At 48.2% G+C, this 11,329-nt stretch overlaps 1 protein-coding gene across 1 annotated transcript in view; it reads right to left on the bottom strand.

Moving 5' to 3' along the window:
- The window catches only part of Traip (TRAF interacting protein), a 20,003-nt gene extending 9,268 nt beyond the window's left edge, over positions 1–10,735 (bottom strand). The window contains exons 1-6 of the mRNA XM_021207352.2: positions 10,628–10,735; positions 5,470–5,527; positions 4,964–5,047; positions 2,661–2,700; positions 1,755–1,882; positions 213–307 (exon numbers count right to left, since the gene is read on the bottom strand). Coding sequence (XP_021063011.1) covers positions 213–307; positions 1,755–1,882; positions 2,661–2,700; positions 4,964–5,047; positions 5,470–5,527; positions 10,628–10,725 — 503 coding nt within the window. The 5' untranslated portion in view covers positions 10,726–10,735. The remainder of the gene's footprint in view (positions 1–212; positions 308–1,754; positions 1,883–2,660; positions 2,701–4,963; positions 5,048–5,469; positions 5,528–10,627) is intronic.
- Positions 10,736–11,329: the final 594 nt, after the last annotated feature.

Below are 11,329 nucleotides of genomic sequence, written 5' to 3'. Positions count from 1 at the left end.
TAAAAAAAAAAAAAAAGAAGTGTATTGAGAGGACTCACAAAAAAGGAAGGGGCCCACAGAGGTTAAAAAAGTAAATCTGTGGCCATAGGCACCTGGGAATCTGAGTCAAAAGTGAACCAGACCCATCTTCAGCTGCAGCCCCGAGAATTGCACCCCCTGCTCCTGGGGCCCTCGGTGTGAAAGGACCGTACAGAAACCATCTGGGGACTCACCGCTCCATGGTTTTCATCTTACACTTGAGTCGGTGGGCCTCTTCCTGAGCTTGTTTGGTCTCATTCTGCCGCTGCTCCAGGAACTTCATCTGTTTCTGAAGAACAAGCACAAGACACCTTCTCAGTGTCTCAGAACCACAGCCACTGAGAGCTGTTTGTACTGTTATCTTTTGTTTGGTTTTGGTTTTTGACAGGGTTTTACATACCCTAGGTTGGCTTTGAACTCACTATGCAGCCAAGGATACCCCCCGATCTTCTGTCTCCTCTTCCCTTGTGCTGGAATTTTAGGAGTGGACCTTCATCCTTGCCTATCTTTTGAAGATGCTGATATAGCAGGAGATAAACCCCCAAGGGCCCCCTCATGCTGATCTAGTCTCTGTGTGGCCTGTGTGCATGTGCCTGTGTCTCTGGATGTGAAACGTTGAGAATCCAAGTCAGGCTTTGAACCGCAGCCCTCACTTGTCCCACGCTTTTTTGCTAAAGAGACTTTTAGGGCAGCAGTTTCCTCACACTGGAGATGGGCCTCGCTGTAGGCTTAGCGGCTCGGGCCTACTGTGATCTGCCAAGGTTCTCCCGGTACGTGCTTGCATATAGTGGAAGAAGTCAAGAGCGCAAACTCATACCTCATCTGAACACATAGACAAGAAGTGCCAGAATAGGAGAGCCAAGCCAGGGACTGTCCTCAGCACGAGACCTTTCCATGTCTGACGGGGACGCATCAGAGATTGCTCTGTAACCTAGTGCTAGTCCGTTCCCTCCCACCGGCTAGGCCATGTGATGCAGCTCAGCCTCCAAGCAGGAACAGAAAACGAATATCCTAGGGCCTTGTCTATTCACGAGGATGGCTCCCATCCCTTTCAAATGGCATCCAGCAAGGGCTGCTCCTGCCTACAAGGCTAGAATATCAATCGTGAGTTCAGATCAATCGCCTCATGGCCCTCGGAGAGCAAGAGGCTCACGAACCCAGGCTGATACAAAATTCATCTGGGTCTAGGCCTGCTTGCTCTACAGGCTTTGATCTGCTCGGGCAGCTCAGCACAGCGGACTTCAAAGGCCTTTGCTCCTCCCTAGGATGCTGTTTGATCTGGCTCCAGAGAGCAGCCCCGCCAAGGACTGGAGTCCTAATGGAAGATTCTTCAGACTGGCCTCATCAGTGGAGTATGAGCCACTTTTGGAAACATGGCCCAGCCTACTCAGGTCTCCATGAGCAGGCCCCCTGTGAAATGTTGGGAAGGCCTTGTTACCGGATACAAAGCCCACAAGCACAGCCATCGCGCCCCTTTCCTTATGGTCTGGATGAGAACGGTATAGAAGGACCTTGGGAAGAAGAGATGTGTCACTTCACTTTATTTACTACCGTATAATATAAACAAAGGCATTGGTTGAGGCAGAAATAGAAGATATGATCAGAAATGTGAGCCTAAGCTGGGCATGGTGGTGCATGTCTTTAATCTCTGCACTTGGGAGGCAGGGGCAGGTAGATCGCTGCGTGTTCCAAACCAGCTGTGGCTGTGGCCATACCTCCTGACTCTGAGGACTTACTTTCAGGGTGGAACACAGCATCTCTGCCTTGTTTAAGGCGTTCTGCAGGGACTCCACGGTGGCATTGCGTTCTTCCAAGGTTTCCCGTAGAGTGTTGATAATGGCCTGGCTGTCCCGTTTCTCCCTGTCTGGAGCAGGAGCAGAGGGGAGCAAGGCAAAGGCCCATTCATGCCTGAGAACCTTAACCCCTGACACCCAGCAGCTCCTCCTTGAGTCAGGTAATGACAAGGCACAGAAGAGAAAGCTGGGTGGCCCACCTCTCTCTGCCATGCACCAGGAAGTCTAAGCTAGCATTGTCACTTGGGAGATTGGCTCTCCTTCTTCCTGCTTGAACTGTCTGGGTAGATGGCACTGTTCTCCCACTCCAGTGGGTCCAGGTAATTGATCTATCATTCCAGAACCCAAGCAAATGCCTGTCAAATCCAGCAGTAGCAAACCCAGAAGATACAAATGCATCAGGTGGGACCCCTCCCAAAACTACTCCTGAGCACAGAGTTCCAAGCAGGGAAGAGAGGCCAGCCTGGCCGAGGCAGGCAGCTTCAGCCATCTCCTTTTTTTTTTTTTTTTTTTTTGGTTTTTTGAGACAGGGTTTCTCTGTATAGCTCTGGCTGTCCTGGAACTCACTTTGTAGACCAGGCTGGCCTCGAACNTGTAGACCAGGCTGGCCTCGAACTCAGAAATCCGCCTGCCTCTGCCTCCCAAGTGCTGGGATTAAAGGCGTGTGCCACCACTGCCTGGCAGCCATCTCCTTTTTAACTGTTTTTTAAGAGCCAACAAGACTCTGCGACATACAAAGCAGGACAAGCCCCTGGCTTTGCCAGAGGTCAAAGGCCTTCCTCTCAGACTCCCTCCCTCCAACACCCAAGCCAGAGACTTCCCAGGGCCTCTTGTCTCTTGCTAACTTACCTTTCTGGGAAAGCTGAGCCTTGATACTGTCCAGTTCATTCTGCAAGACAATGCACATACTAAGCAATGGGAACACATTACAGCTAGCCTCCATTCAGCCTCCCATACGGCTGTGCAGAGCCCAGGGTCAGTGAAGACGATTTGGCAGGAATGGATCCAATACACTTTAAAGCCAAGCCAATAGAGACAAGCACATTTTGTTTTTCTTTTTTTTCAAACAAGGTGTCACTAGGTGGCTCAGGCTGTCCTGGAACACACTATGGGGACCAAGCTGGCCTTGAACTCTCAAAAATCCATCTGCCTCTGCCTCTGCTCCTGCGCTCTATAGTGCTGGGATTAAAGGAATGTGTCACCATGCCTGACTGGATTAAAGTGAGTTTTGTCAGAAACTCACATTATGGGACTTTTTTTTTTCTTTAAGATTTATTTATTTCTAGGCAGAAGAGATGGCTCAGCAATTAAGAGCTGCTTTTCCAGAGGTCCCAAGTTCAATTCCCTGAAATAACAAGGCTGCTCACAATTGTCTATAATGAGATCCAATGCCCTCTTCTGGCATGCAGGCATACATACATAAACAGCTTCATATGCATAAGATATATAAATCTTTTAATATAATTTATTTTCTATGTGTCGGTGTTTTGCCTGCATCTATGTCAATGCACCATGTATTCACATTGCCCTCTGAGGTCAGAAGACGTCAGATTCCCTGAAACTGGAACTATGGACGGTTGTCAGCTGACACCTAGGTTCTGGGAATCAAACCCTGTCATTTGCTAGAGCAGCCAGCGCCCTAAACACCAAACCATCTCTCCAGCCTCCTTCTGTCTTTTAAAGAGGTAAGGTAAGATGTAGGGAATGAATACTAGAGGAAGTGGAGCTTGGCCTGCTGTCCAGCCAATAGCAGAGGCTCCAGGGCTGCTGGCCCTGCCATATGCTCACTCTCCGGCACGAACTCGGGACACAGGGACCTATCAGGGACACAGCACAGAGACGGCCCAGCACTTGGGACTATTACTAGCTCTCTTCATCTTGGGCTTTGCTGCTTCAGTCCACCTCCCTCCAAGCTCCAGGAGGGCTCCCACTTGGGAGTCTAGAGAGTCCAATGTCCCTGTGAGCAAGAGGCGAACAAAGGTTTCTACAGCACAGTTCCAGGCTCAGGCAAGGGTCCACTGTGGAAGAATCTGGGCAGACTTCCCTCCAGATCACACTTTAAACATTAACAGAAGACTCAGAACTTCTTGTGTGACCAGTAGTAAGGGCCCTGCTACCAGCCTCTCTGCCCAGGGCTCAGGGGCAGGAGCTCCTGGCAGCTGGGCTGGGGACTGTGGACCTAACAGCTGGGGATGGAACTGGTAGATAAGGAAGGACATGCAGATCAGACGCCCCAGAGTCCGTCTCCTGGCTCCTTCCACGCCTCAGTAGGATGCTTTCCAAGTCCTTGCTCCAAGCTATTCAAGACGTGGCCTCTGTGTCTCACAGCCTTGGCTTTGAAAACTAAAGAAAAGACTGGAAGCTGCCTTTGTTATCATCATCACAGGCAGGACACCTCTTAAAGCTGGGAGCAGTTACCATGACGATGCACAGGATGGCTCCAAACACAAAAGCTCAACCATCTTGAAGCACAGAGGTTTCAAGGACATCACAACACCCAGTGGGTTGAGGTCAAACAGTTGTAATCTGACAGATTCTCATCAAATTAACCCTTACAGTCCAGCAATCACTGGCAAACTCCAACTCAACTTCATCAAGACATTCTGCCAATCCAGCGTCCCCAAACAAAAAGAAGGCAATTTTAGATAGGGGGGCGGGGAGGAAGGGAATGGGAGAAGTGTAGAAGATGACCTGGCTACCCTCACTGTTGTCTGCTCTCCCACCTGGTTAGAAACCCCAAATCCAGGAGCTTTGTCCTCTGGGCTCTCCAGACAATCTTGAGGCCTAGCCAGGTTAGGGAATGGTGGATTCCCACATCTTCCCTGACTAGTGAGAATGGAAGGATTTCCTAACCCATCACTAAGTGACCGTCAAGAAAGTGGGCTGGCCAGGAAGACCGCAAGCCCTTCATATGGCTCAGGGTCTTAGAAGCCCTGCGAGCCTAAGGGGAGCTCCACTAGTCGCTTGGCCCCTCTCCTCTTACAGTGTATGCCTCTGACGACTGTCTCCAGGTTGCTTGCCTGCACCTTGACAGCGCTACCTGGTCTGTGCTCCGCAGGCCTCGCTCCACACACTCTAGGTACCTTTTCTAAGTAGAAAGGTGAACTTGCAGAGGGTTTGGAATTTAGTAGGAGGAGATAAATTCTATGTACCTTTAAGAATTCTGCATCCAAGACACTCTCCTCTTCCTGGGCGAGGTCGAAGAAAAGCTTGTTTATAATAGACTTTTTGCCAACCTGGATGAGAGAACGAGACAGAGAAGAATGGTGAAGTGTGGCCAAGGTGAGGAGGAGGGAGGCCTGAGCGTGGGGTTCCACTGCCCGCCTCATGTTCTATGTCTGCTCTCAAACCTAACTTTCCACACGCATCCTTTTGCTGGTGGATGAAGTCATGTCTATGCACGGGGATATTTGCTAAACATTAGAGGCAGCCAAATATACACAAGTGAAGCCTGGTTGGAAAGTCTATCTCCCAGCCACCCAAGGGCGTAAGCAGGCCTCCTGAGCGACTCACAGATGTTTGGGAGGATCAACTGGCCTCACACCAACGGGGTCAAAAGGTCAGAATGTTTCTATTTCAGAAACGTTTTCCCCATCCCTGCCTTCTGGAAAGAAGAGGTCCGTCTTCAGTGGAGATGTCCCCACTCCATCATCCTTACCTGGATTCTACACTGTGGGCAGGTCCGACTTGGTGCTGTCTCAAACCACTGGATTAGGCTACAGTGAAAACAGAATGAAAGACTAGTAATCCCAGCATGGCTGGGGATACAGGTCACATGACCACTGTCATTAGCTCCTCTTCAAGGCCGGCCTGCCTGCCTGCCTGCCTGCAATGAGAGGCTATCACTACAGGCAGGATGGTCCTGCAGGCCCAAGCGGCGCTGTTGTTTCAGGTTTGAAGTCTTGGCCCAGGGCTGTTCTTTGCAGCTGGGCTGTACAGTGTAGGTGACAAAGCTCAGAGTCTCTCAGAGACATAGTCTTTGATAATACCCTACTTCAGGTTAGGACTTTAGGGGTCTTAAGTAGTGGTAAAAGCAAAACATGGCCAGATTTACATAATTTATTGGTATGGACAGGTATTAAATGTTAAGTGAAAGAGTTCCCTGTAGGTGTGGTGGTGTCTAACTGTAATCCTCGGCCTAGGCAAGAGGATCACAAGCTCCAACCCAGCCTGGGCTTGAGAGAGACTAGGGATGAGAGCGGGGCAGCCTTCTTCACCCCAGGAATAAGAGACAAACTCCCCTTCGAAAACCAGCTCACACGTCCAAATCTTTCCTATAAATACATTTAAAAAACTACAAATACATTCAAAGACCACATACTACAAAATTAAAGCTAATCAGACACAGGAGAGTGAGTTAACTAAGAAGCATATTAGCTAGGCAGTGGTGGCACACTCCTTTTAATCCCAGCATTTGGGAGGCAGAGGCAGGTGGATTTCTGAGTTCAAGGCCAGCCTGGTCTACAGAGTTCCAGAACAGCCAGGGAGGGCTACACAGAGAAACCCTGTCTCAGAAAAACAAAACAAAACAAAACTAAGAAGCATATTATCAATGAATCATTAAAACATATTGAAAAGAATTTAGGCACATGCACAAAAACATAATATTCTATATGATCTCATCTGTATAAAAGAAAGCCACAGACAAAGTGGCACCTTTATGGGAGGGGGCGCTGGTGGGAGGACACGTGAGATTTCTAATGCAGACATTATCCTCTTTTTTTCTGCAGGGCAGGAAAGCAAACCCAGGTCCTTATCACTTGGGACAAGTGCTGTACCTGTGAGCTTCCCTCCCAGTCCTATACCATGCTTCTAGATCTGAATTCTGGCTGCATAGATATGCTGGGCTTGGGACAACCCTACAAGCTATGCATTTTTTTATTTATTTGCTTTATGTATATGAGTACACTGTAGCTGTCCAGATGGTTGTGAGCTACCATGTGGTTGCTGGGATTAGAACTCAGGACCTCTGGAAGAGCAGTCGGTGCTCTTAACCACTGAGCCATCTCTCCAGCCCAAGCTATGCACTTTTAACATGTGTACTTCTCTGTAGTTTCTGCTACATTACTTCAACAGAATAGAGTAAACAAGACAGTGTCTCGGGCCTGTCACCTCAGCATTTACAAGACCAAGACAAGACGATTGCCATACATTTTAAGACCAGTCTAGGGCATATGTGAAAAAGTTGGAATCTTTCTATTTTTTTGTTGCAGGAAAGTTGGGGGAATTGTGATATATACTGGAATATTATGGTACACGCATGAAATTCCAGCAAGTGGGGGCTGAGGCAAGAGGATTATGAATTCAAGGCCATCCTAGGCTACATAATGAGAACTTGTCTAAAACTGTGTGTGTGTGTGTGTGTGTGATTTAGCTCAGGGGCAGAGCACGGAGTTAGTATATACCAGTCTGTGTTTACAATGTCTAACACTAAAAATAATAAAATGGTATTTAAAAGTCAGCTTGTGCAGCCCAGAGATGTGAGAGAGACCTAGAGAGACACACAGGCAGAGAGAGACACACAGACAGGGAGACAGAGAAAGAGAGAAAGAGAGAGGGAGACAGACAGACACAGAGAGAAGTCGGCAGCTGTTGTGGAAAATAGTATGCCAGTTCCGAAAAAAACCCTAAATATAGAATCTCCATCTGCCCCAGTCTTTCAGCTCCCAGGTATACATCCTAAAGAATTGAAAACAGGGGCTCAGACAGGTATCTGTACAGCAGTTCAGAGTAGCATTATTCACAGCAGTCAAAATCTGGAAATACCTGTCTATCAACAAACAAATGGATAAACAAAATATGGTATTTTCATGCATACAATTAAATATTGGCCACAACAAAAAAGAAATTCTGATACATGCTATGAGATGAGTGAATGATAAAATTATAATGCTACATGAAATACATCAGACTCAAAAGGACACAGAATACAAGGCTCGACCTATGGGATTCCTGGGATAGGGGACTCAGGGACAGGTGGTGCAGCAGAGGGTCTCAGGGTCTGGGAGGACTAACACGGAGAGTTAGCATGTAATAATGGCCTATGAGCTTCTGTCCGGCTGATGGTGAGTTCAGATAACAACACTGAAGGTTGTATCACATTGCAAATGTGCTCAATGCTACAGAATCAGCATCTAAAGATGATTACAGTAGTGCTGGCTGTGCTGGCACACAATTTTAATTTCTGAGCTCAGATGGATCTCCTTGTTCACGGTCAGCTACATAGTGAGACCCTGTCTCCAACAACAACAAAAAATTTACTCAAGAATACTTGGGGTTGGGCTGGCGAGATGGCTCAGCGGGTAAGAGCACTGACTGCTCTTCCGAAGGTCCTGAGTTCAAATCCCAGCAACCACATGGTGGCTCACAACCACCCATAATGAGAGTCTGAAGTTAGCTACAGTGTACTTATGTATAATAATAAATAAATCTTAAAAAAAAAAAAAAAAGCCGGGTGTGGTGGCGCATGCCTTTAATCCCAGCACTTGGGAGGCAGAGACAGGCGGATTTCTGAGTTCGAGGCCAGCCTGGTCTACAAAGTGAGTTCCAGGACAGCCAGGGCTATACAGAGAAACCCTGTCTCAAAAAACCAAAAAAAAAAAAAAAAAAAGATACTTGGGGCAGGAAGGTCTTGGAATGTAGCTCAGTTGCTGAGCATACACAAAGCCCAAAATTCAATCCCTAGCATTATATAAACGAAAAAGGATGGTACAGGTACATGCTTTCAGCACTCGAGATGGAGACAGGATGGTTACAAATTCAGGGCCACCCCTGACTACGCAGCAAGTTCAAGGCCAGCCAAGGGTATGTGAGACAAAGTGCACAGGTGGACGCCAGGAGTGGTGGCTCTCACCTGCAATCCCAGCACTCAAAAGGCTGAGGCAGGAGGACTGCCATGAATCCCAGACTAGCCAATACTACATAGCAAGACCCTGTTTCAAAAACAAAACAAACAAACAAACAAACAAACAAAACAGCTATAAGGCCTGGGGGTATAGACAGCAATAGAGCACTTGCCTTCCAGGCACAGGACATGGATCTGAGAGACAGGGGAGGTGGGGCATATACCTGCAATGTGAGCTCTAGGAGACTGAAGAAACAGAACCAAAAATTCAGTTAGCCTGAGCTCTACACAGCAAAGCCTGTTTGCTCGCTTGTTTGTCTGTCACTGCTTGGGAGTAGGTGTTGGTACTGCTCCTCCAGCTGTCCTGAGTTCAGTTCCCAGCACCCTCATCAGGCGACTCATGCCTGTCTGTAGCTCCAGCCCCACGGAGATCAGATGACCCTGGCCTCTGAGGTTACCCATACTCATATGCACATAGCCACACAAAGACACACACACAGGACACATAATTTAAAGTAAAAAACAAGATAAAAAATCAGCTAGAGCCGGGCGTGGTGGCGCACGCCTTTAATCCCAGCACTCGGGAGGCAGAGGCAGGTGGATTTCTGAGTTCGAGGCCAGCCTGGTCTACAGAGTGAGTCCCAGGACAGCCAGGGCTACACAGAGAAACCCTGTCTCGAAAAACCAAAAAACAAAAACAAAAAACAAACAAACAAACAAAAATCAGCTAGGTGTGGGTGTGGTGGCACATGCCTTTAATCCCAGAATTTGGGAGGCAGAGGCAAGTAGATCTAGCTTGAGTTTGAGACTAACCTGGTCTACAGAGTGAGTTCCAGGACAGCCAGGGCTATGTAGAGAAACCCTTTCTTGAAAACAAACAAACAAACAAAAAGACAAAAAAAAAAAAAAAAACCACAAAATCCAACAGGTGGAACTTAAAAGGTTCAGTTTAATACAAGCATTATTATACCAAATTTTTAAAGCCAAATATGCTTTCAAGAAACAGACCTAAAACATAATTACACAGGTCCAAGGTGAAAACTTAGGGGAGAAAGCAGGTGATAGAAAGTCCTTTAGTGGCAGGGTTACTTCTAACCTAACTACACAATGGCTCCTTGGGAATGGAGCTCAGGCCACACAACACTGCATTATGTGGTTTCCTTTGTTTGTCTTTTTGACACAAGGTTTCAGAAATTCCAGGCTGACTTTTGCCTTACTTGTGTAGCTGAGACTGACACCCTCCCTCCTCCCCAGCCTGTACTGGGATATGCAACACAACATACTCTAAAGTCGGTTTTAAACAAAGCTTTGCAAATAAGAGACACCCAGCAGTGTTCACACCTCTTCCTGCTTTGTGGGCCCTATTGCTCCTCACAAACCTCCCCGTCTCCCAAAGGACCTCTCTTCTACCTTCTTTTCTCTTTGGTTGGGAGCTTTGGATCAGTCTGCTCAGTTGCAAAGGGACTCTTTCGTCACTCACAACTGAACATCAGGACCCCTCGCCAGGGACGCACTTACTTCCTTGCCATTCCAAGTTAAGCCAGATTTACTGGAGTGTCTGATCAAGGAGATGTTTCTGGATGGAAACAATCCAAAGTATTCCAGCAAACGACAGACCCTTAAAGATGGGCAGAAACCTATCAGCTTAAATTGGTCTGTTTCTTGACTCTCAAATAAAACACAATAGCTCGTTAGTGCAGTAAAAGTTCAACTACGCTCGAGCGAATAGTTTTGAAGTCACATTTCTTAGCGCAATAAAGAAGCACCTACCCCTTTCACGGTACCCCTCCCTGGGTACCGTATCACTTCCACCTGGCCCACTTCGGCCCAGGTTGGAAAGCTTCCGTGAGGCTCCTCTCACGTCGTCGTCACTTGTCTTAGTTCGGAGGAGGGATTGTCTCTAGGCCCGACACCCCCATAGCGTCTAACTGGTTCTAGGACACGCACGGGGCCCTACACCGCCGTCACTCACCATTGCAGATGAAAAGTGTGGCCACAGTGGATGGCAGCCACGTCACGGGAGTGGTCGAAGAAGTCGGAGCAGATAGTGCACAGAGCGCGGATAGGCATGATGGATCGACTCAAGCAGCCCTGAGAGCCAGCTGCCAGCGACAGACACAGTGGTGTGTCTGGCCGAACCGGCCGCCGCTCCGGTTCCTTCGAATTTCGCTCCACCGCACGACTTCCGGTAGTGAACCGGAAGTCATAACAAACCCACGTCCGAGTGCTTCCCTCTGATTGGACAAATTTCGGGGCGGGGCGCTGGAGCGGCTGTGATAAGCAGTCCGCCAGCCGTGCGGAATCCTGGGATTTAGCTCCTTGTGGGTCTCCTAAGAGTGGATCTCTGTTTCTACCACAAAACCCTGCGATGGCCTTTGGCGGAAAACAGTGACGCTACAGTCTGACCCCTATCCCTGCTAAGCCGGGGACCGTCTCAAGCTAGAGCCGGTGCGAAGTGAACCAGACCCTTTCTTGCTGCACTTCGGGACAGTCAAATAGACTGGAATGCCAAGAAAAGGGGATGAAGGTATCATGGCTATGGAAAGTAATAGGCCATACGCTGGCAGCCCACAGTTCCCAGACCGAAAGAGGGCCCCCCACTTTCTCAACCTTCTACTATGGATCATCTTGGAAAGATGGACACATTAAGTCCTAGCCCTTCGAACCACTACAC

Source organism: Mus pahari, chromosome 10 (assembly GCF_900095145.1).
Source record: "Mus pahari chromosome 10, PAHARI_EIJ_v1.1, whole genome shotgun sequence".
In the NCBI taxonomy this organism is placed as follows: domain Eukaryota; kingdom Metazoa; phylum Chordata; class Mammalia; order Rodentia; family Muridae; genus Mus; species Mus pahari.
Note: the sequence above shows the minus strand (reverse complement) of the source record. Positions and strands in the feature narration are given on the sequence as shown.